The 24,457-nt window shown below is 55.0% G+C and overlaps 1 protein-coding gene across 1 annotated transcript in view; it reads left to right on the top strand.

The window, feature by feature from the left end:
- The first annotated feature begins 200 nt into the window (after nucleotides 1-200).
- Nucleotides 201-24,457, top strand: part of FER1L5 (fer-1 like family member 5) — an 82,921-nt gene continuing 58,664 nt past the window's right edge. The window contains exons 1-12 of the mRNA XM_074981575.1: nucleotides 201-446; nucleotides 840-982; nucleotides 4,113-4,168; nucleotides 7,409-7,500; nucleotides 8,536-8,644; nucleotides 10,975-11,059; nucleotides 11,596-11,720; nucleotides 12,717-12,845; nucleotides 13,249-13,311; nucleotides 17,374-17,424; nucleotides 20,814-20,844; nucleotides 23,220-23,640. Coding sequence (XP_074837676.1) covers nucleotides 898-982; nucleotides 4,113-4,168; nucleotides 7,409-7,500; nucleotides 8,536-8,644; nucleotides 10,975-11,059; nucleotides 11,596-11,720; nucleotides 12,717-12,845; nucleotides 13,249-13,311; nucleotides 17,374-17,424; nucleotides 20,814-20,844; nucleotides 23,220-23,640 — 1,247 coding nt within the window. The 5' untranslated portion in view covers nucleotides 201-446; nucleotides 840-897. The remainder of the gene's footprint in view (nucleotides 447-839; nucleotides 983-4,112; nucleotides 4,169-7,408; nucleotides 7,501-8,535; nucleotides 8,645-10,974; nucleotides 11,060-11,595; nucleotides 11,721-12,716; nucleotides 12,846-13,248; nucleotides 13,312-17,373; nucleotides 17,425-20,813; nucleotides 20,845-23,219; nucleotides 23,641-24,457) is intronic.

The following is a 24,457-nucleotide window of genomic DNA, read 5'->3' as shown; positions in this document are numbered from 1 at the left end:
TCAAGCTGCCACGGTAAAGGCCGCAGAGCCAGCATGGGGGTCTGGCCATGGGGCCGATCAGGGTGCCGCGGTTTGGGGCCACGGTGCTGGCGGTGGGGGGCTGGCTGCAGTGGGTTGGGGCTGTGGGGCTGGCGGGGGGGGTGTCAACTACAGGGGGTTGGAGCCGCGGGGAGGGTGTTACACTCGTATTAGTGTATGCATCCCTCATTTGAGTACTCGTAAATCAAGTACTCATTTAACGAGGGCGGAGAGTGTTACCAGCACTCAAAGTGGTCAACCATATCAAGTGCTCAAACAGCTGGTGTCTTTCTTTCCGATAATGGCATCACTTCCTGGATGCGCTCTCCTCTGTGATGTCACTCCTCATTCTGACCTACCTCCCGGAAACGCAAACTGCGGTCCATGGAGACGGTTCTTCTGCCACAGCCGCCCCGCAGCATTGGGAGGTGAGCTGTAAACACGGGAGGTATTTCCGGGCCTGTCTTTGCTCCCCGGGGATCAGCCCGGTCGGGGTCACTCTTCCGGGGTTTGATTTCGTGCGCTGAGTGGGGACGCGCAATATCAAACTGTCGGGGTCGACAGTTGACCCCTGAACGCCTCAACCTCATGAGGACTAAGGGAGGTCTATGGGAGAGTTTGTCCCATCAAACTCCCCCAGTGAGGGCGGCCGGATAAGTCGAATCCAGGCCTGCAATTGCCGTTGCTGGAATTGTGTCTTTACGATCAACTTTAAGGTCTAGCATAGACTCGGCCTAAGAGCCCGCCAGCAAGACAGAACCCGGGGACGGGGCAGAGTGAAGGGGAAGTACGAACGCGCTGATGGGCCTGCGTTGTTGCAGAACGGGCTTTTCTGTGTTGCCGTGAAGAAGGCCGACAAGCCGCAGAGGCGGGACGGAAATGCTACACCTCGTTGTTCTCTCCGCGAGCATCCCCCCTGCAAAATTCCCCACGCCCGACTCCCTCGTGTCTGCCAGCTTCAGAGGTAACAACAGGTTGACAGTCTTTTCCAAGAGATGAGCTGATAATCCTTTGCTCTTCTCAGGTGCATTTTGTCTCGGCCCATTAAAGGCTGTAGGGGCAGGAGTAAGGCAGAGAAGCCTGGTGTGGGGACAGGCAGAAGGGGGAGCAGTGCAGCCAGCTAGAGCTGTGGGCTTGGGATGCGGAGCAGGGGGCTGGGACGCTGGGGCCACTGGTGGCAGCCAGAGCAGGGGCTGGGGGATTGGGCTATGGGGTCGGGAGGCAGGGCGGAGGGGCCAGAGGATTGCACTGCCGGGGCCAGGAGGTGGAGTGGGTCGGGGGGACCTTAAGTACTGGGGGGCTGGGACACGGGGACAGCGGTGGGGGCTGAGGGGTTTAGGACTGCTCAAGGCAGCACTGCTCTCTGGCTGTACCAAGCATACACAGCTGCGGCGTAGGAGAAAGCAGTTCCCACATTTAGTGAAACCCCCCACAGCTGCACACGCTGAACATCCGCCTAGGGGTAGCCCTGAGTGGTTGCTTCCCCTCTCCTCCAGGTAGTAAACAAAGAGCCAAGCTGAGAGAACCTACCCTGGGCAGATGGCTTAAAACCTGGCCTCCGGTTGGGGTCTCCTTTATAAGGCAAACCAAGCCAGCCACAAAAGTTCCTCTGCCAGCCCCTCTGGCCAGCCAGAAGCCACACAAGCAAACCCCCAGCCTTCCCAGATGTTCTACCAGCCCAGCCCAACAGCCTCAAATTTAGATGAGAGGGTCTTAAACCTGTTTCACCAACTGCACACAGATTTTTCCAGGCCCCAAAGGGTCCAGCCACAGTCCCCGGTCAATATACACTTACATAAAAACCAAACAGCAGTCGAGTACCACTTTAAAGGCTAACAAAATAATTTAGCAGGTGGTGAGCTTTCGTGGGACGGACCCACTTCTTCAGACCAGACCCAGACCAGAACAGGCTTCCTATGGGCTGAAGAAGTGGGTCTGTCCCACGAAAGGTCACCACCTGATAAATTATTTTGTTAGTCTTTAAAGTGCTACTCGACTGCTTTTTTGTTTTGATAGTATATGGACTAGCCTGGCTTTCTCTCTAATATGCTTACACGTTACCCAAAACAGCACGCTGGGCCAGTCCTGTAGAATCTAACATCTAAAGGTTTGTTAATAAAGGAAGAATAGAGTGAGGGAGAAAAATTATTACAGTGGTTAATTCCACACGTCAGTTAAAGCTACGGATGCATGATACAGCCAATGGTACAAGCTGCTGTTCTTGCCAGTCTCGGAAAAATATATCCCCTGAGGGACAGGCCCGCAGTCCACACAGGTTTAGTTCATGAGGCCTGAAGAAAGAACTGGTCACTGCCAGGGACATCTTCATAGAATTGCCATGTGGATTCCAAGGCGGAGTCTCTGTGCCTTTGTTCAGCCCACGTCACCCAACTGGGAGGCGACCCACCTTCCGTGGTGACCCTTAGCTCCAAAACACTCCCAACACCGGCACAGAGCCAATAGCTGATTCAGTGAATCACCCGCTTTCATCAGCCACCGCACTTGGCCCAGGAGTTGGTGAAACGTAACACAGTGATTACAGAAATGGTTTTCCTATTTAATTTAGAAATCCAGTAATGTCACACTTAGGGATAGCCCTGAGTGGTTACTTCCCCTCCTTCTGGTGACCATTTTTTATACTGGCCCTGAAAGTAAACAGAAGTGTTGTTATGAAGTGCAAAGAATAGGATTTAAGTGGTTACAAGTGAAACCAGACAGGTCAATTAAGTTACTAAATTGAAAAGAAAATGCATAGCTAGTTCTAATCCACTACTAAACTTGTTACGTGCAAAGTCCTGCCCTAAACAGCTGTTCTTACCTCAGGCACAATCTTCAAGTCAAAGATTATCTTTTACTTTGACAGGGTCTTCAGCCTTTCAAAGCTCTTTGTTTCCCCTTAGCCCAAGAGAGGATAGCTTCCCATTGCTTAAACAGCCTCTCCCCAAGGGCAGACATCTATTGTTTTTCCGTGGGAGAAGGGGATGTAAAACACTGGAGTCAAAATGGATTTCAGTCCCAGATGGTGTAGTCACATGTCTTTCTAGCACAAACCACCTTCTGGATTTAAAACAAGGCTGTTTACAAGTTGTTGATTTGATTACCAAGCCATTAGGTGCCTGGGGCACCAGTAATGGCACTTCCACTAGCAAATTTAAACTTATAAATAGATTCATACTTCATATTTCTAACTTCACATACAAGAATGAGACATTGATAAAAATAGAAAAGCAGTCCAGTAGCACTTTAAAGACTAACAAAATAGTTTATTAGGTGAGCTTTCGTGGGACAGACCCACTTCTTCAGACCATAGCCATCGCAGAACAGACTCCATATTAAGGCATAAAGAACCAAAACAGTAATCAAAGTTGACAAATCAGAAAAAAAATTATCAAGGTGAGGAAATCATAGAGCAGAGGGGCTGGGGGGAGTCAAGAATTAGATTAAGCCAAGTATGCCAAAGAGCCAAAAAAATTTCAGGAACCAAATGGAGAGAGAAATCTCTGAGGTGCAATTTATTTGCAAATTTGGCTCCATTAACCATGAATTAAACAGAGACTGGGAGTGGCTCGCAGCTTACAAAGGCAGTTTCTCTGCTTTGCATGTTGATAGCTCCCCATTAGATGCTGACAATGGCTCACATCCCCCTGTCTGATCTGACTTGTTTTTGACTCTTGTGGTAAGTACTGTTGATACTGGGCCATTTCCACCTTGCTGAATAGACCTTGTCAGCTCTGGCCCTCCCTTTCCTGGGACCCCACTCTTTAAATACCCCTCTGAAACCACCCCACCACTCATGCACAGGATGAAGCGGGTCTGTGCCCACGAAAGCTCATGCTCCAAAATAGCTGTTAGTCTATCAGGTGCCACAAGACTTTTTGTTGTTCTTGAAGCTACAGACTAACAGGGCCACCTCTCCGATACTTGTCTCCCTGCTCTTTGTTCAGGACAGAGGTGTTACCTGCTAGCTTAGGTTACAGCCCCTGAGGGTCATCCTTAGCCACTGGGAGCTGCTCCGCCTATCACACACACATCCAGCCTGACTCTTACACACACACCCGACTTCATCACAACCTGGTATGTCTAATCTCTCTCAGATGTCACAAGGAGTACCAGAGTTGTGCAGGAGGAACAGAATCCCACCTGGAATGAGGTAAGACGCCGTAAACAGGTGATATTGCTACTCTGCTCTGAACGCAGCTTGTACACGCCCATGCACTCTGCTCTGAATTCACCATCTCCTCAGGGTTTGCATGTATTCTAGGTATTCTGACACAGGGTTTCCCAACCTATGGGTCAGGACCCAAACATGGGTGGTGATTACATTTCAAAAAGATCAACAGCTGGGCTGGGCAGCCCCACAGGTGGCTATTAAGAAGCCATTCACACTGCTGAAGTGGTTCTCAACTTCTTAATTGGATTAACAGCCCTCAGGCAGTGAAGCCAATCAGTTCCATTGAGAACCATGTCAGCTGCAGGGCAGAGAACTGTACATCTTAGGAACAGCACTCAGGTCAGGTAAGGTGGGGTCCTGAGGCTGAGGTTGGGAAGGAGGGCAGAGCTGATCAGCTCCCTGGCTTCCAGCCTCTGCAGGAGATGGGGTCCCCCCAGACCCCAGCAGGGTTCCTGCAGCTGATGCTGCTGGCCGGTCTCTGCACCCCAGCCCACTTCCAGCCACGGGGGTCCCTGGGCCTCCCTGAGCTCCTTCTAACCTGTGAGTGACTCCTAGCCCCCAAGTGTGACTCCCTCCCGCCCCTGCATGTGACACCCCTCGCTCCCTCTAGCCCCGATTGCGGGGTTTAAGCCGGAGGGAGCAGTTTGGGGCTGAGGCTTTCCACCACCACAGCTCTGACTGACTGTTGTAAATGCAGTGTTATTATTTTATTAGTAGATTTCCCTTTTCTATGAAATAACTCCTGTGGATATATACACACGAGGGGGCAATTTTATGTTCTTGCCTCAAGCACAAAATTAGCTAGTTATGGCTCTGCCCCCCCGGCTTCATTTTCGACTTGCCCTGGGTCACCAAGTCTTCCTGAATTGCCAAAGTGGGTCCCCATCTGGAGAAGGTTGGGAACTGCTGTTCTAGCAGAAAACACAGCCAAGCTTTCTCCCCCCTGGTTGTCAGAGGAGTCAGCTGAAATTACACCCAGTGCCTGCCCCGAAGCTTTCTGCTGGGTCCTAGAACCTGACCTTGTTCGGGCCCCTAAAACTTTTGCGATCCGTGACCGAGCCGTCTCTGAGTATCTGCAACCTACGACTGAAGGGTAGAGAAAGAAAAGATTGAGATGAGGAGGACTGTGAGCAGTTCGCACCTGGGACTGGGTGGCCTAGTGGCTAGCCCCCCGGCCAGGGCCTGTTGGGCGTGTGTTCAGCCCTGCCCAAGAGTCTATGGGTTAATTTTGGGGCATGGCCCTGAGAATCTAGTTCTCCCTTTGGTGGGAGAGGGGTTCCCTGGTGGGGGGAGCCTCCCCACACCTCTCAGTGCCTGGGGAAGGGTCATGGGCTGCGTCCTCCAGCCGCCAACTGGGTGGCAGCTCTGGCCTGGGACCTCCTGCCTCTTGTCTGGTCAGCCTCAAACTGGCCTGGCTTCCTTCCTTTATACCCCTCCAGGCCTGACACTGGCCACAGGTGAACCGGGGTGGGGCTGATTTTGCCAACAGGCCTTGTTTATCCCCTGCCCTGCCTGGCCTCCCTCTTACACTCTCACAAGGACATAACTAGGGCAGCGGTCTGCAGCCTGCGGCTCTTTAAGGACTTCTTTGTGGCTCCCGACGCTATAATTGCAAAGTAAAAAAAAAAAAATTCTTCTGATTCTTTTCAATAAACGGTGAACATCTAAAAGCCCAACAATGAACAATGCAGATCTAAATAGCAAACGATATGTGATCTCGAAACATTGGCGAACTCTGCCTTTAATGCCTGCAGTGCACTGTGGGATATGACTTTGTGGCTGTGTTTTGATGGAGTTACTAAGAAAGTCTTAATTTTGAAAAGGAACGGGGAGCTTGCTGCATTCCTGCTGGTAATGCGCATTTTAAGAAAGAAAACTGAAACTGATGTGAAGTAAAATTGTCACAAGTAAAGTGGGTTCGGGAGTGAAAGTCAGGAAGTAACACACGTGAAGTGTGAGGAAATAGAATAAATAAAATGTTTGTGAATGTCCTGCTCCTGAGACTGCCCTGCAGTGAATATGGATCATGTTACAAATCATTGTCTGTGCGCTATTCTTAGGAGAGAGGTTGCAAGAAATCTGGTTCAACTTTATTTATTAAGGACAGTCTCGTATTCACATGCAGTGCAACTCTGGAATGCTTGAGTTTTTTACCGAGTTCGAAAGCATTGGCTCTTCTTGCTAATTTGGTTGCCGACCCCTGTTGTAGGGTAGGATGCCAAGCAGTGAGAAGCTGTTTAAGATTGTGATAGGATAGGGTTTCTGGGCACAGCTAGAGAAATCAATCCAAGGTGTCTTTGCTTAAAATCTGTGCCACTTACAGCCCCAGTCTGGGATTTCCTTCTCACTAAGGCAAATCCAACCAAGCCTCAAGCATCTGGGAAGTCTGGGGGTTTGCTTTTGTGGCTCTGGCCGGCCAGTGGGGCTGGCAGAGGTGCTGTAGAGGCTGGTTGGATTTGCCTTAGTGAGAAGGAAATCCCAGTGTGGGGCTGCAAGTGGCCCGGATTTAACGCAAAGGTACACTGGGTTGATTTCTCTAGCTGTGTCCAGAAACCCTGTCCTATCACAAGGATGCCTTTGCAGAGCCTTGCTACTGTACCCTCTGGCACACACCGCTGCATGCCAGCCATGCCTGGCTATTTGTTTGTGCTGCAGCTTGCCAGTCACGCATGACGTATCCTCTGTCTTTTCCCAGGCTTGCTCATACTGCAGGGCATTGGCACTGGTGCTTTGGGGCTTGAGTGCCCACAGAGAAAAATTAGCAGGTGCTCAACACCCACTGGTAACCAGTCCCCCGTTCCGCAGGCACCTCTCGCCCACCAGTGGCCTCTCTGACCATCTCCTGGCTCTCCCTCTCTGCATCTGCCACCCACCACGACTGGCTGTTTTGCAGCATTTCTGACCTCCCGGTAGGACTGTCCTAGATACGTTCTGTCTGCGGATCTGAGGCAGTGGGTCTGCCCCACGGAAGCTCATCACCTAATTCATGTTTGTGTTCGTCTTCCCAGTGCTGGCGGCTGCTTTGGTTGTGCAAACAAAACGTGTCAGCTAAACCTCATGCCCTGCGGAGAATGGGTACAAATTGTAGTTGGTCAGCCCCATCCTTATTCAGGGCAAAATCCTTCTGTACCCCGTCGCTTGGGTTAACCCCCTGGCGGTGCGCTCAGGGTCAGCCCCACCGCGTAGGGTGAAGTGTGTGTTGTGTTGTTTCTCCCACAGACGCTGGTGTGGTTCCTGGCTGAGCAGCCCCTGGACAGCTCCTCCTTTGTGGATGTACGGCTCCAGGAGTGGGGTCGCTTGGGGACGGAAAGGTGAGCAGCCACCAACAGGGAGTAAAGTATGAGTATCTTGGGCAGGTGGGGGGATGCTGACTGATCCTTCTGTAGCCTTGGGTAGCCACCCCTGTCCCCATATGTATCATAGAATCCCAGGGTGGGAAGGGACCTCAGGAGGTCACCGAGTCCAGCCCCCTGCCCAAACCAGGATCAACCCCAACTAAATCATCCCAGCCAGGACCTTGTCAAGCCGGGACTTAAAAACCTCCAGGGATGGAGATTCCACCACCTCTCCAGGTAACACATCCCAGTGCTTCACCACCCGCCTGGGGAAAGAGTTTTTCCTAATATCCAACCTACTCCTCCCCCTCTGTAACTTCAGCCCATTGCTCCTTGTTCTGCCGCCCGTCACCACTGAGAACAGCCTCTCTCCAGCCTCTTTAGAGCTCCCCTGCAGGAAGTTGAAGGCTGCTCTTAAATCACCCCTCAGTCTTCTCTTCTGCAGACTAAACAAGCCCAAATCCCTCAGCCTCTCCTCATAGGTCTTGCGCTCCAGCCCCCTCATCATTTTCATTGCCCTCGGCTGAACCTGCTCCAGCGCATCCACGTCCTTTCTGTACCGGGGGCTGTGGTGTTTTCCTTCTGGCCACGGAGCCCAGGTGCAGCTCCCTTGTTGCTCCTTTTTCTAAAGCTTTGTCCTAACAAGGCACATGGTCACGTGTAGCTTGGATTGAAACGTGCCAGCTGACCCTGAGCTCTGCTGCCTGGCTTGGGCAGAACAAAGACTCGATGGTCATCTCCAGGTAGCAACAACTCTGCCCTGCCCTTGCCACATCCCTTTGCAGGACCTTAACGTGCCAGCCCTGCCCAGGGACCCCTCCGGCCCGAAGGCACCTGGCACTGAGCCCTTTAACCAAGGCTTTTATACGGCACCAGTTGCTGGGCCCTATCTTTTACAAGCAGGGTACTGTCTGGCATTCTCACCCCTTGTGACCTGCCAGGAAGCCATCAGGGTGGTTGGATAAGGGAGGGTGTTCGGGCTACTGACAAGCGGGCGTTTCTATCCTCCAGGGAGCTGGGCTCCGTCACGGTTTTTCTAACATCCCTTGCTGCAAAATCCAGCAGCACGCTCACCCTGAAGGACCTGCCTCTTCTGGACAGTGGCCATCAGCCAACCGGCGTAAGTAGGAAGGTTTCCCCTTAATGTAGAGAAGGGGCCCCCTGGGGAATGTATTTAGAGGCAATAAATGAGCCGGAGGTGTCAACACCACCTGGTCGTTCTCCGAAGTCAAACAGCATCCAAGCATGGCCAGGGTTTGGTATGCAGAGCCCTCAGCCTGCTTGTGCCGTGGCAACCCCATTGGTAAACCTTTTCCTCAAGTGACAGTGAGGTGGCCGTGTTAGTCTGTGTTCTATCAAAACAAAACCAGCAGTCCAGTAGCGCTTTAAAGACTAACAAAATAATTCATTAGGTTACGAACGTTCATGGGACAGACCCACTTCTTCAGATCACAGCCATACACGTGCTTTGAACTGGGACAGCAATTACGTGGCCCGTTATAACGACTCTTTGAATACTGGCTACATCTACACTTACAAGAACACTTCGAAATGGCCATGCTAATGGCCAAATCAAAGAATACTAATGAGGCGCTGAAATGAATATTCAGCACCTCATTAGCATGCCACCGGCCACGGCACTTTGAAAGGGCCGCGGTTCGCTCACCCACAGCTCGTCTACACGGGGGGTCCTTTTCGAAAAGACCCTGCCAGCATCAAAATCCCCTTATTCGTATCAGTGGCTGGCAGCACACTAATGAGACACTGAATATTCATTTCTGCACCTCATTAATATTCTTCAATTTGGCCATTTGGAAATTTTTCGTAAGTGTAGACACAGCCACTTTGTTTATTTATCTCTTAACTTCCCCACCCCACACGCCCCGCCTGCCACCCCTGCTCTTCTGATTTGTCACCCTTGATAACAATTTGTCTGATTTGCCAACCTTGATAACTATTTTTGGACCTCTGGGCTTTATATATGAAGTCTGTTCTGGCAAGGCTGCGATCTGAGGAAGCGGGTCTGTCCCACGAAAGCTCATAACCTAATACATTATTTTGTTAGTCTTTAAAGTGCTACATGACTGCTTTTTATTCCCTTTCCTAAAGGTACAGAAAGGTGTGGGCTTGCGGCTGCTGGGGGCGGAGTTAGACCCTTTGACATGCAAAACAGGCAGGGGTTTCTGAGTTGCGTCTCCTGTTTCCCCCCACCCCACCCCACCCACACCCGGCACATGTTTGACAAGCTGTTGGATAGTTTAGAAGATGGTGAGATGTTACCTGAGCTGGGCAGAGCTGTTGTTAGGCCCCAGCCATTTCAGTCCAAGTGGTTGGGATTGCTCCAGAGCCAGGAGAGTGGTGATGGCAGCTGGGTCCCTTTCCCTGGCCTGCAGCCTGATGATGGTGTCCCAGGGTCTCAAGAGATGGGGGGCGTGCCAGCCATAACTTCGCTCCAGGAGCCTATGTTTCTCCCAGAAGTCTTGCCTTAAGGACCCTGTCAGGTGGCACGTCAGTCCAGCAGCTCTGGCCGAAGCTGGGTGAACACAGCCTTCGGGGAACGCCGGCCTGTTCCTGGTGGCTGGGAGCCTGCCTTTCCTGCGCTCCCAGATCCGTAGATCCCCACCTGCCCGCTCCGCTGGGCCCTCAAGCTAAATAAGCCTGTATGAGGGTGCCAGGACTGTGCCCACAGCTGGTGGGGGCGCATTGTGAGCAGAGGCTGGGCTGGCAGCAGAGTCCCAGGCATGGGGATGGTGGCACCTGGGCCAGGGCCAGGAATGGAGCTGGGTGGAGCTTCTTCCCCATCTGCCTTGGGCCCCACCTACGCACTCCTGTTCATTCCTCCGCGTCCTCTGGGGGACGTGCCCCACTGTTTGGGGACCCCCTGCGCCCTTAGAGCAACACGGAGCATTTGGGGCTGGGACCATATGTAGAATCATAGAACACTAGGACTGGAAGGGACCTCGAGAGGCCATCGAGTCCAGCCCCCTGCTCCAATGGCGGGACCAAGTACTGTCTAAACCATCCCTGGTAGACATTTATTTAACCTGTTCTTAAATATCTCCAGCGATGGAGATTCCACAACCTCCCTTGGCAATTTATTCCACTGTTTGGCCACCCTGACGGTTAGGAACTTTTTCCTAATGTCCAACCTAAACCTCCCTTGCTGCAGTTTAAGCCCATTGCCTCTTGTTCTATCCTCAGAGGCCAAGAAGAAAAAGTTTTCTCCCTCCTCCTTATGACGCCCTTTTAGATACCTGAAAACCGCTCTCATGTCCCCGCCTAATGTCCAACCTAAAGGATTGGAAAGAACACCACCTGCATGGTGTTTGTGTACCGTTCTGGGACAGACTCCGGGTAGGGCCCTCTCTGCTGTGGGCCTTGATAATGTCACTTACACCTACGCACTGAGCCAACAGAGGTGGACTAATTCTCTCTCTTCTTGAATTCTAGTGTACCATCAATGTGAGCGCCTCCTACACGCCCCCAGGGTTCCCGGCCGTCGGGGAGTCAGGAAAACAGAAAGCCAGTGGTGCAGGTACATGAACCTCTGCTCCTGGAACTTCCTATACCGTCAATGTCGTTTGTCAGGTTTACGTTTGCCAGGCCAACGCAACCTGGGTGTCTTTTGAAGACAGGTTTCTTGAGTTGTAGGAGCCAGCCTGGGGCAGGGAAAAGTTCCTCACGCCTGACTGCCTCCCCCATCTATGCCTCATGCCAGGGCAGCCTCAGAGAGGTGGCTGTGTTAATCTGTAGCTTCACCAAACTCCCCACGCGGTCCTTTATTTATTAGGTGATGGAGCTGGGGAGGGTGAGGCGGTTGGAACAAAGTCTGGACACCGTGTATGAAGCAAGCAGGAGGGTTTGTTATGGCTTTGACCCTGAATGTTCTGCAGTCACAGAGCCCCTGCAGGTGCCAAAGGGGCGTACGGACGGAAAACTCCCATGGCCGACACTTTTGACAAAGCCGCCGGAGGAGCTGAGAGTGCTTGTTCTGGCTTGTCCTGTGGGGAAGGATGATTCCTCCAGGTAATCCACCCGGGACTGATCCTTTCCCTTTCTGACTGTCCTTAGGGCTGCAAGGCAGACTCACCACAGCTGGCTGGAGTCCTACGGAGGTGAATGAAACTCAGAGGGAAGGAACGGGCAGTAGAATAAATCCTAGAAGAGAGCTTGCAGACAAAAAACAGGACTTCCAGGTATTGTGAACCAAGCCACCAGGAGAGCTGTCCAGGAGGGAGAACCCCCAGAATAGCCCAGGCACTCAGCAGATGGGTCTCAATGGCCAAGTCAGTCCTCCTGCTATGGCAGTAGCCCTCATGTGCCAGGATAAGTCCCCCAGCCCCTTGTTCCTTCACCTATCATAGAATCATAGAACACTAGGACTGGAAGGGACCTTGAGAGGCCATCGAGTCCAGCCCCTGCCCCAATGGCAGGACCAATTACTGTCTAGACCATCCCTGATAGACATCCATCTAACCTGTTCTGAAATATCTCCAGCGATGGAAATTCCACAACCTCCCTGGGCAATTTATCCCACTGTTTGACCACCCTGACAGTTGGGAACTTTTTCCTAATGTCCAACCTAAACCTCCATTGCTGCAGTTTAAGCCCATTGCCTCTTGTTCTATCCTCAGAGGCCAAGAAGAACAAGTTTCCTCCCTCCTCCTCCTGACACCCTTTTAGATACCTGAAAACCGCTATCATGTCCCCCCTCAATCTTCTCTTTTCCAAACTATAAATGTGTGTGTCTCATAGAGCTGGAAGGGACCTTGAGAGCTCATCAAGTCCAGTCTCCTGCCCTCCTGGCAGGACCTAGCACCATCCCTGACAGATTTTTTTTTAATATAACCTGTCCCAGACCCTTGAAAGGCCCCTCAAGGCTTGGGCTTGCAGCCCTGGGTTTCCCCGGCCAACCACTGAGCTATCCATGGGCTTCATTCTGCTACCTTGGATGGAGCTGAGGCCTCAGGGGGCCACTTCCTGAGCTTTTCCGGGCCGCACAAAGCAGGGGCACAACAGAAATGGGTATTTTTCTTATTCTGGGGTTACGTAGTTGTCGGCGTCTCCCACCTCCAGCGGCGCCTCAGGTCAGCCTGGCATAATGCGCAGCCCCAGCAGCAGAACCAGATGGGTTGGTGGAACACCCCCATCCTGCAACCCTTTCCGTCACGCCACCATATTCCTCACCGCAGGTGCGTGTGCGGATCATTGAAGGCCGCCAGCTCCAGGGAAACAACATCAAGCCCGTGGTGAAGGTCTTCATCGGAGACCACGTGTACCGGACCAGGATCAGAATGGGGAACAACCCCTATTTTAACGAGGTGGGTGGGCATTCTGTGGTGAGCCTGCTGGGGCGGGTGGTTATCCAATCTGGGCTGGCGAGGGCCCTCTGGTCTGTCAGTCAGTTCCAAATTCAGCACTGGCTGGTCTCGGGGCACCGATTGTTGCAGGTGGGAGGAGAGATTCAGGAGGGCTGAGCAATAAGCTTCTTTGCCTGGGCAGCGTCTGGACAGGACTAACATGGGTGCTGCAGGTAAGGGTGCCAGCCCTGCAGTCTTCGGGACAGGTAGGCTTCAATGAACGATCGTCATATGATGAAACCCCTGTGACTATATCCAGCTAAAACTGACAACCCTAGCTGCATGTGAGTGAGATCACGAGCTGCCCAGAAAGCACAGGCAGGTTTGGGGCTGCGTTCAATTCACCCGTCCCTGTTTTCCTCAGGTATTTTTCCAGAACTTCCATGAGACGCCAACTCAGCTCTTTGACGAGACCATAAACATACAGGTACAACAGTCAAGCCAGTCACCCTCAACACCCTCCCTGCTGTTCCAGGGACAGGCCAGGTTCAGGGTACGAGGCCCCTTGCCTCACGTCCCTTCCGCCCAGCAGACCCACGGTCTCTGGTTTACTCTCCTGATACTGGAGAATCTTGAAGCCCTCTGGCCCCTAACGCTTTTCTTCTGACAGTTGGATGTTGAGTCTGTTTGGTGGTGGGCCAAAGCTGATGTCAATCAGCATCAGTGGGCCATGACGATGCACTTCCTTGCGTGTGCTTGCGGTTGTCTCCTGACTGCATAAGCCCTAACCGTGGTCCGGACACAGTTAAGTAAAAAGGGCAACAAAAATGATGAGGGGCTTGGAATGGGCGCCATGTGAAGAGAGATTAAAAAGACCAGGACTTTTCAGCTTAGAACAAAGCAGAGTAAGGGGGATATGACAGAGGTCTATAAAATCGTGACCGGGGTGGAAAAAAGTAAGGAAAAAATTATTCACTTGTTCCCATAACACAAGAACTAGGCTGTCACCCAGTGAAATTGATGGGCAGCGGGTTTAAAACTAACAAAAGGGCATTTTTCTTTGCACAGTGCCTGGGCAGCCTGTGGAGCTCCTGGCCAGAGCATGTGGGGAGACCGGGATTTTACAGGGATCAGAGACGGGCCAGATCAGTTGTGTTTGGCCATGGAGCCCTTTTAAACTTGAAAGAATGTCGTGCAACCGCATTCCCAGGGTTTACCCTCCCTTGGCCCCCAAACCCGCGTCACCAGCTCCAGGTGATATCTCCTCAGTCCCCAAATCCATCCCATTCCCAAGCTTTACCCTCCATCCCGCAAACCCACCCTGCCGCCCCCAGGCTTAACCCCTCTCAACCCCAAACTGGCCCTGGCTGGGGGGCCTAGGCCGGGCGGCCACATGGGCCCAGCAGGAGGAAGGCTGGTGCAGAGGTTTTCCATGGGTGGGGGTGACCTGAGCCATGCCCACCGGGGGGGTGTGGCTGGCCAGGTAGCAGGCGAGTGAGGGGCTCTCGGCGGCCCCCTGCCCTGCCACCACCGAAATAACAGAGCTAAATTCAGTTGGATTAACGGTCGGATCCCTCCCGCCGCCCTGCCTGCTGTTAAACCAATTCAGTTGAGTTCTGTTTCACCGGTGGCAGGGCAGGGAGCCGCAGAGAGCCCCCAGCTCACCCCACTTCCCGAGCGGCCACACCCCCCCACTAATGTAATGGAATTTTCTCGCAGAACCCTTATTTTCGCTTGGTGGGACCTGGGGTTCCTTCCGTGGCACGCCCAGCGGGAGCCACGGGGCTAGATAAATTCCTGGAGGTGAGGCCCATCAGCAGCTCTTAGCCAGAGGGGCAGGGATGTGTCCCTGGCCTCTGTCTGTCAGAGGCTGGGGACGGGCGACAGGAGAGGGACTGCTGGATGATCCCCTGTTCCGTTCACCCCCTCTGGGGCACCTGGCACTGGCCACTGTCAGCAGACGGACACTGGGCTGGCTGGACCTTTGGTCTGACCCAGTGTGGATGTTCTTATGGCTGTTGCTGGACACGGTAGGAGGAGTCTTGGTATGAAGGTGGAGTCTGTCAAAGCAACTGTAGATATGAGTCAACAGGGTGCCGTTGTAGCCAAGAAGGCTAATGGCATATTAGGTTGCATCAAGAGGAGCGTTGCCAGTAGATCCAGAGAAGTGATTATTCCTCTTTATATGGCTTTGGTGAGGCCGCATCTGCAGTGCTGTGTCCAGTTCTGGGCCCCCATTTATAGGAAGGATGTGGATACACTGGAGAGGGTCCAGCGGAGGGTGACCAAAATAATTAGAGGCCTGGAGCGTATGACCTAGGAAGGAAGGTTGAGGGAATTGGGTCTGTTTAGTCTGCAGAAGAGAAGACTGAGGGGGGACTTGATAACAGCGTTCAACTTACTGAAGGGAGGCTGCAAAGAGGCTGGAGAGAGGCTGTTCACAGTGGTCACGGATGGCAGAACACAGAACAATGGTCTCAAGTTGTGGTTGGGAAGGTCCAGGTTGAACATGAGGAAAAACTTTTTCCCTAGGAGGGTGCTGAAGCATTGGAAGGTCTCCCCAGGGAAGTGGTGGAGTCTCCATACCTGGAGGTGTTTGTCTCGCCTCGACAAAGCCCTGGCGGGGCTGATCTGATGGGTTTGGTCCTGCTTCGAGCAGGGGGCTGGACTCGATGGCTTTTTTAGGTCTCTTCCAGCTCTATTGTTCTACGATTCTATGATTAATAAGGTTTTGTTGTCCTGATGGGAGACCAACCATATGGTCCCCGGCCAACTCTGCCGAAGGACAGGAAGCAGCATTCTTGCCCCCATGCCTGGCTGTTGTGCTGATGCTGAATTCAACAGACCAAACTGCAGCTGGATGCAAGAAATGCCAGAGAGCTGGAAGAGGGCTAATGCTTGGCCGGTGCTCAGCGTGTCTGTGTGCACTGCAAAAAATCGCAGGGGGAGTGTGTTCCCGGGCCTGGCTCCCGAGCCCCAGGCTCACAAGGCTCATGTCATAGACCCATGGAATCCCAGGGCTGGAAGGGACCTCAGGAGGTCACCGACTCCAGCCCCCTACTTCAAGCAGGGTCAACCCTCACTAAGTCATCCCAGCTGCTGTGCGACCCTCCTGCACCTCCCATCAGAGCTCGAGGCCAGTCAGGATCGTCTACACAATAGTAGCCCAAGCCCAGCCAGCCAAAATTGCAGCTCGGGGCTCTGAGAGCCACTGTTGCCAAGGGGTTGCGGTGGAGAAGGACCCAGAAAGGGTAACTGGGGGGCCGTGGCAGGGCCGGGGAGAGCCCGGACCTCTGCCAGCTTTTGAGGTGCCCGGCCCGAATGAAAGAGAAAAGGACGTAACACAAACAGGCACCAAGAGCAGAGGGCGAGAGAAGTTGCAGTTGGCATTGAGAACAGCCTTTGGCTGGGCAGAGGCGCTCATTGCTGGGGGCGGGGCATGAAACTGGTTGCAAAACTTATCCCCTGCCCCCAAAGTAACAAGTGTACCAATCTGGGGCCACCCCCCCGGATTGGCCTGGACCTGGCAGTGGCCACCTGACGTGGGCAAGGCTCCCAGGCTGCAGCTGGCCATGGCTGGCCCCCACCCCACACGCTCCCTCACTGTGGCTCACAGTGCCAGACCCGGGTGGAGAGGTGGGGCCCCAGTCCTGCCCCTGCAGGGCCCCGGCGAGCCCAGGCTCCAGCCCCGAAGCTTGGGCAGCCAGGCAGTGCCGTTGTCACCCCAGCCCCAGGGATCCAGCATCCGGACATCCCGGCCCCTCCCCCGGGCTGCCAACCCCGTTGCAACCATCCCATCACCCCCCAGCCAGCCCCAGCTCCTGGTGACAAGCCCCTTGTCAGCTCAGCCCCTGCCCCAGAGCCCAGCCGCCAGCCCAGCCCCCAGCCCCTCCCCAGCCTGGCCCTGGCCACACCATCCTGCCCCTCCGCCCCGTTGGCTCCTTTCTGCCAGCCATCCAGACCTGCCTCCGCTCCCTTCTCTCTGCTCTTTTCCCTTCCCAGTCCTGCTCCTCTCAGCCATCCCCAGCCCAGTTCCCCTGCCCCCCTTGGCCCTCAAAGTGCCCGGCTGGCTCCACCCCGGTGCTTGTCTCCCGGCCCCAGTTCCCAGCCCGGCTCTCCCCCACCCACACCCCCACAAATTCTACCGGGGCCCAACCGTCTCCTCCCCCAGCTCTGCCTTCCCAGCACCCCCAGGGCTGCTGCCCCTCTTCTCCTCTGGCCTCCCGGAGTCCCGACTGCCCCACGCTCTCCAAAGGGGCCAGACCCCTGCCTGGCAGAGCCGCTCCACAGCCCACAGGGGTGCCAGCAGTCGGGAGCCCTGTAGAAAGGGCTCGGGGTCCCCTGGCCTCTGCACCTGTGACCCAGGCCCCTTGGCAATTGGCTCGTTGCACCGTCCATCAGAGGGCCGCTCCACGCTGCATTTGCATAAAGCACCTGTGACGTGCATATTCATGAGCCAATCTCCATAAAGCCGGGAGGGAGGGGCGGGACAGGACCATTTGACCTTCGCGCAGGAATGGTGACGCCGAGTCCTGGCTCTGTGTTCTAGGTGCTGAACTCAAGAGCCGTGCGAGCCGATTCCATCATCGGCGTGTTCAAGGTGAGTGACGGCCAGGCTGGGGCGGCCCCGTCGGGAGTGGGGCATCCAGTTCTGGGCCCCCAGTATAGCAAGGGTGGGGATGCGCTGGAGTGGCTTCAGCAGAGGCCAGTGGAAATGCCTGGGGGCTGGAGCACATCTGAGGGGAGGCTGAGAGAAATGGGTTTACTTAGTGGGCAGAAGAGATGAGCGAGGGGAGCTCAATAGGGGCCTTCGGCTACCTGGAGGAGGGTGGGGAGAGGCCGTTCTCAGGGGTACCAGATGGCAGAACAGGGAGCGATGGTTTCATTCTGCAGTGGGGGAGGTCTAGGTTGGGTGTTAGGAAAAACTACATCACCAGGAAGGTGGGGAAACCTGGGCAGGTGGTGGAATCTCCATCCCTAGAGGTTGTTAGGTCCCACCTTGACAAAGCCCTGGCTGGGATGATTGAGTGGAGCTGGTCCCGCTGTGAGCAGGGGTTGGACTCGATGCCTCCTGAGGTCCCTTCCAACCCTCATCAAGCCAGGGGATATTTTTCTGGTGACAAATATTAGAGGTGTAGCGGTGTTACTCGCTTTCAGCAAAAACAGCCGAGCCCCCGTGGCTTTGCCCAAATACACTTGTTAGTCTTTAAGCTCCCTCAGGGCTCCTCGTTGCTTTTCCTGGTGAGGCTGCCTGCTGAGCGTGGCAGCTGACCCGCTGGCAGTGCTCACTCACAAGTACAACAGGCTGAGGAGTTCCTGACCCGTCTCAGAACAGCCAAGAGCCGGGTGGTTGGGCCATTCACCTAGGGTGTCCTTACACAGGATCAGGCAGGGACGGGGCTTCACCTCCTTTCTTCTCCGTCCCAGCTGAGTGCCCTGACCAAAGGCTTGTGATGGAGCGCACCCGTGTGCTCTGATTTTTTGTGGCAGGCTTCAGTGGGCTCTCTGCCCGCACACATCAAAACGACTGCCAAACTTTGCAAGGGTGTGTGCGGGACTCTTGTCTGCTGGCCAGGTCTGCTCCCAAGAGGCCGTTGCCTCCAAGGAGCTAGCACCCCCAACGGGCTGCGGTTCTCATGGGGGGTGACAACTCCCCCTTCGGCCAGTGGTTCCTTGCAATTCTGCTTAGAAACGCTTTCCCCCTTCGCAGCATCACAGAGCACTAGCACTGGAAGGGACCTCGAGAGGTCATCAAGTCCAGTCCCCTGTCTTCATGGCAGGGCCAAGCACCATCCAGACCATCCCTGATAGGTGTCTGTCTAACCTGCTCTTCAACATCTCCAGGGATGGAGATTCCACAAGCTCCCTAGATAACTTATTCCAGTGTTTGACCACCCTGACAGGTAGCTTTTCCTAACGTCCCCTTTTCTTGCTGCTGCCTCTCCTGTGGTCATATGAGGAGGGGACCGTCTCTCTTACCCACTGGAACGCATGTGCCTAGAGGTTTGGCCTTCCTTCTGTGCTAGCCCATCACCCCTTTCCTAGACAGCCAGGAGTGAGCTGAGAAGCAGGCCCTCAGCTGAGGGGAGGGATGGCTCGGTGGTTTGAGCCCTGGCCTTGTAAACCCAGGGCTGTGAGCTCACTCCTTGTGGGGGCAGTTGGGTTCTGGGGCTAAGGGGGATAAAAATCCGCCAGGGATGGTGCTCGGTCGTGCTGTGAGGGCAGCGGGCTGGACTTAATGACCTCTGAAGGCCCCTTCCAGCCTGTGACAGAGGCATATCTCCTTTTGCTTAACCCCAGGCCAGTTTTCTGGAAGGGGGATTTCCCCCAGACACAGATCTATTTTGACTCCTCTTCTGCCAGCAAAGTTTCTGGGGTCCAGAGTGGGGATGTCTGATCACAACCAGGGCGAGAGGCGGCCCGAGTAGCTATGTCCGAGTGGAAGGTCGCGTACCTCGACTGAGCCGCAGGAATGCCAGGCTCAGTGGGCCAGGGACCGACCATCCCAGGCCCGGCTGGCCAGTCCTCCCACCGTCCCCTTTTATTCTGCACTGGATTGGAAGCAGATGAAACATGGATACTTGTCGTTTGCTTGGCCAGGGCCATGAGCAGAACCCTGCTGCTAGCTCAGCTCTGCTTTGCCTTTGGTTAGCTGCTCTCAGGCCTCGGCTCTGTGCTCCCGCGTCGGTCTCTCTCCTGTCACTCGGCGGGACGAAGGAGGCAGCCCGGGAGCAGCACCGGCGGGGACATGGCTCCTGTTGCTGCTGGGGGCGGGAGGCAGGAAGTCATTGGAGGAGCCCTCTCCTCAGCTGAGCAGTGCTACAGCCGCTCTGGGAGACCTTTGCTTCTGGAAGCGCTGCAGTGGTGCCGGCGTCTGGCTGTGGTCTGCCAGCTTCCGACGGTATAATGAGACTGCTGAACAATGCAGCGACTCCACCACAGGCCCGAGTGCAGACAGCCCCGTGCTGCTGGGAGGCTGTGCCTGCCCACCTCGCTCCTGCCTGCGTGAATGCACGAAGCTCTCCCAGCAACGCAGGAGCATCTTCGTGACGGGCTACAGCTGCCCTTAGCTGACGCACAGCCGGCTTGGACTGCCGCACAAGGAGCCAGGAGGGCTGGGGCCTCTTCTGAGCCCTGCCATAAATGCTGGGCACGTTGTTCTGCCACTTTCTGCCTCACGTTCTCCCCTGTCTGGAGCTAATAGTTACCGGAAGGGCCCCCCGGTGTAAAAAGGATGTGGATTTGCTGGAGCGGGTTCAGCGGAGGGCAATGAAAATGATTAAGGGGCTGGAGCACAAGACCTATGAGGAGAGGCAGAGGGATTTGGGCTTGTTTAGTTTGCAGAAGAGAAGACTGAGGGGTGATTTAATAGCAGCCTTCAACTTCCTGAAGGGGGCTCTAAAGAGCATGGAGAGAGGCTGTTCTCAGTGGTGTCAGATGGCAGAAAAAGGAGCAATGGGCTAAAGTTACAGAGGGGGAGGTGTAGGTTGGATAGTAGGAAGAACTACTTCCCCAGGCGGGTGGGGAAGCACTGGGATGTGTTGCCTAGAGAGGTGGTGGAATCTCCATCCCTTGAGGTTTTTAAGTCCCTGCTTGACAAGGTCCTGGCTGGGATGATTTAGTTGAGGTTGATCCTGCTTTAGGCAGGGCTCTGGCCTTGGTGACCTCCTGAGGTCCCTTCCAGCCCCATGATTCTGTGATTCTGCGTGGTTTAAAACTGGAGCGTGTTGAAAGAATGCCTGGGGGTGTTATTGTTATCCTTGCTCAGGTCTCCTAACCAATATTTTGGAGCATAAGCTCTCGTGGGCAACGACCCGCTTCCTCAGATGCATTGGAGTGGAGGACCTGCCCTGGAACCCACAAAAGTTTCTGTCCCAAGACATCAGTCAGTCTATAAGGGGCCACAGGACTTCTTGTTGTTTCAGCAGCTGCAGACTTACTCAGCTCCCCCTCTGATACTTCTAACCTGCCTTGTTTCCCTCTCCACAGCTCGAGATTGGACGTGTGTACGACTCTCCCGGTAGGTGAAGGCTGTTCATGGAGCCTTGAGAGGGGCTGGGCTTTTCCTTGTCACTGGGACAGAGACTCTCCATCTTCCCCCCGACAACATCCAAACCAGAATTTCAAACCAATCCCACTGGCCCTGAATTTATTCTCACCCTTTGCAGTGCTGGCCTAGTAACCCTCTTCTGTTCTTACTGCTTCAGGCAGGTGTAACCACCTGCAGGCTGACTTGAACCTGGGACCTCTGGAGCTTAGCGCACAAGTCCCTGCAGCTGGAGCCAAAGGCCAGCTGGCGCTCAGCTTATTCTCTCCCTGTGATGTGGTCTAGGTGTCACTCTGGGGGGCAGTGACCCACACCTAAGCGTGTGGGTTACACAGGGTCCATGTTCAGAGCTCCACCTTGTGCCCAGAGCGCAGGAGACGACCCAAGTCCTACACCAGCTTGTCGGCGTGGGGAATGGGTGGTCCCTATGCCCTCTTTCACCGTGAGAAGGCTGCAACCCTGCTTACAGTAACCAGCACCCCCGGCCCTTCCCTCTCGGAATGGTGGCCCCAGGCTGGGTGACCTGGCTGGTTACTGCTCCTTGGAAATTTCGCCCCTGTGAACCCAGGACCGGGGAGGGGAGTAATAATGCCTCTTCCCCCTTACCCAGCATGCATAGCCGCCACCTGGGACACGTTCATGGCTGTAGAGGGAGGATGCTCGGGCCCAGCCGGTGGGGGCAGACTTGTCAGTGACGCAAGGGCTGGGGGAATGGGGAGTGGCCAAGCGGCCGGATCCCTGATTCAGACCTTGGACAAAGTGGACACCCTTCTTAATGCGGCTGAATGTGAAGCTGTACACCTGAGAGCCCAGAGTGCAGCCCCACCGACAGGCTGGGGACTACCCCGGCAGCGGGGCCTCCAAGGCAGATTTGGAGACAGTAGAGGACAACCAGGGGAACACGAGTTCCCACTGTGACAGGTAGCCAATAGGGCTGGAGTGAGCCTGGGCTGCCCAGCGCAAGGCATCTCAAGGGCCATGTCACTGCCGGCTGGTTGCCTCCCTTGGCTCACTCATGATGCCAAGGTCAAGGGCTCCAGCAGTGTAGAGGCCCTGACTTCTTTGGACTTGGGGGTGGTGGAAGCAGTGGTCCGTCCAAGAACTCAGCAAGTTAATTGTTTCCTGCAAGTTTTGTGTAGAGTCTTTGAACCCCATGACGCTTTTCCTTTTAACCGAGAGAGGGGGTGGAATCTCCATCCCTAGAGGTGTTTAAGTCCCGGCTTGACAAATTTGGTGGGGTTGGTCCTGCTTTGGGCAGGGGGCTGGATTAGATGACCTCCTGAGGTCCCTTCCAGCCCTGGGAGGCTATGGTTCTAGTTTATCTCTGCATTTGGCAGTGGAGTGACTGCTGCTGGGACCCTGAAGGGTGTTAATCAATTGGACACCATTCAGCTAAGAGCCATGACAGTGGCCAAAGGGTCTGTCAAAGGGCCCATTTGCTGCTGGTGGTGCAGCTCCCTGGGCTGAGGGTCCCACACCACCGCACTGTCTCTTTCTCAGCTCCAGCCAGGTCACTGGTGGTTCCCGCTTCCAGGGTACACCCCTCAATGTCTCTGTGACCGCACAGTCATGCGGGCTGTTCTCCTGTTCATGCCCCTGCAGCGTCACTTCCCCAGGAGCTCTCGGGGGGGCTGGGTCCACCCCATAGAGTCCCAGGATCAGAATTCATGGAAGACCCTTGAGGGCTGGAAGGGGACATCTGGTACAACCCCTGGTCGCAGCAGGACCAACCCCAACTGAACCATCTCAGCCAGGGCTTTGCCACACGCCCCTGCAGAACCTCTAACCACGGAGAATCCATCACCTCCACCACCCTCCCGGTGAAATACTCGGTCCTAATGTCCAGCTGCAGCAGAGCCCCGCTTTGCCTGGGGATGGGTCCTGTGTCCCTAGGCGGTTCGGGCATCTCTCTGGGCTCACTGTGGTCCTCGACATGGCCTCTCTCTCTTGCTCTGCTTCTGGAGGGAAGGGTCACAGCCTCCTGAGCCAGCTTCGTCATAGGCCCACCCAAGTCTGTCTTGAGACCCCTCCGTGGTCCCCCATCTTTCCTCTCGGGCAGCGTCTCTGTGGTGGGGAGCTGAGGGGAGCCAAGCCCACCCTGCACTCTGCATTCCAGCCCAGGGACCCTAATGCCAGCAGCAACTGGTGGGTTTTCCTCCCCTACTGGAACTACGCCCCTTCCCTGTGCCACTTCCCCAAACAACCCCTCCCAGCACCTCCCTCCACGCTCATCCTCCCAGCCCTTCACACACCATCCTCCCTGGAGGAGAGCCATTTAAACTCATCCCAGCACGCTCTGCATGGGCTACAGGTGGCTTACGGTGTCTGCCTCACTTTATTGGTTTGAGTACGCTCCGGATTGGTCTGGAGCAGCCCCCGCCGTGGTCACCCCATGGCCGGTATGCTTACCTTCCCCCGGACTGCCGCAGCGCGCTGGTCTGGGTCTGTCCCTCCGACCTCGACCTGGACCTCTGCGACTGGAAATCTGCAGCGGCTTCTTCCGTCGCCTGCCATCACTGAGAACAGCTTGGCTCCATCTTCTTCGGAAGCCCCCTGCAGGAAGTTGAAGGCTTCTATCAAATCCCCTTCCACTCTTCTCTTCTGCAAACTAAACAAGCCCAAATCCCTCAGCCTCTCCTCACAGGCCATGTGCTCCAGCCCCTTCATCATTTTCGTTGCCCTCCGCTGGACCCTCTCCAATGTGTCCGCACCCTTTCTGCAAGGGGAGCCCCAGCGTGGATGCCGTATTCCAGCGGTTGTTCACCAGTGGTGAAGAGAGGAATCGTCACTTCCCTCGATCTGCTGGCAATGTTCCTACTGTCGCCCACTCGGCCATCAGCCTCTTGGCTTCTCGCCATCACCGGTACCCAGGTTGCCACCCGCTTCTACTTCCCCTAGCAGTTCCTCCCTGTTTGTGAGCAGCAGGCGGTGAGGGGCCTGGTTCCTGGCAGGTTCCCTCAGCACCTGGTCCAGGAAGTTATCCCCAGTGTTCTCTGAACACTTCCTGGATGGTCCGTTGCTGCTGTACTGATCTCCCAGCAGATGTCCGGGTGAGTGAAGTCCCCCAGGAGAACCAGATCCTGGGATCCGGAAGAGTCTGTTAGTTGTCTGACGAAAGCCGCGTCTACCTCAGCCTCCCGCCCTGGCGGCTAGAGCAGACCCCACCACGGCATCGCCTCATTGCTCTCGCCTCTGAACTTAACCCAAAGACTCTCACCTGGCTGGTCTCCCGTTTCACACTGCAGGTCTGAGCAGCCACTCTGATCCCTTCCGTCCAGAGCTGCTCCCCAGCCTGTCCTCCTGAACCATTTGTGCCCATCCACGAGCATGTTCCAGTCAGGTGAGTTACCCCGTGTGATGGAGTGGGGGATACCTGTGTGTGTGTGAGTGGCTCACAGAGGGTGTGGGGCTCCTGCTGAGGGTAACCCTGACAACCAGGTAACACCTTTGTACTGCAGACAAAGGAGGAGGTGGAGCCTGAGGGGTTTGAATTGGAACTGGGAGTTGGAAGCAGTTAGTCTGGGCTGAGGGAGAGCGAAACAAAGGAGGGGGCCAGGCCCCAGCTCTGGGGGCCCCTCGGGGCCTC

Source organism: Carettochelys insculpta, chromosome 31 (assembly GCF_033958435.1).
Source record: "Carettochelys insculpta isolate YL-2023 chromosome 31, ASM3395843v1, whole genome shotgun sequence".
NCBI classification, from domain to species: Eukaryota; Metazoa; Chordata; order Testudines; family Carettochelyidae; genus Carettochelys; species Carettochelys insculpta.
The sequence above is the reverse complement of the archived record's forward strand: the minus strand, read 5'-3'. Positions and strand labels throughout refer to the sequence as shown.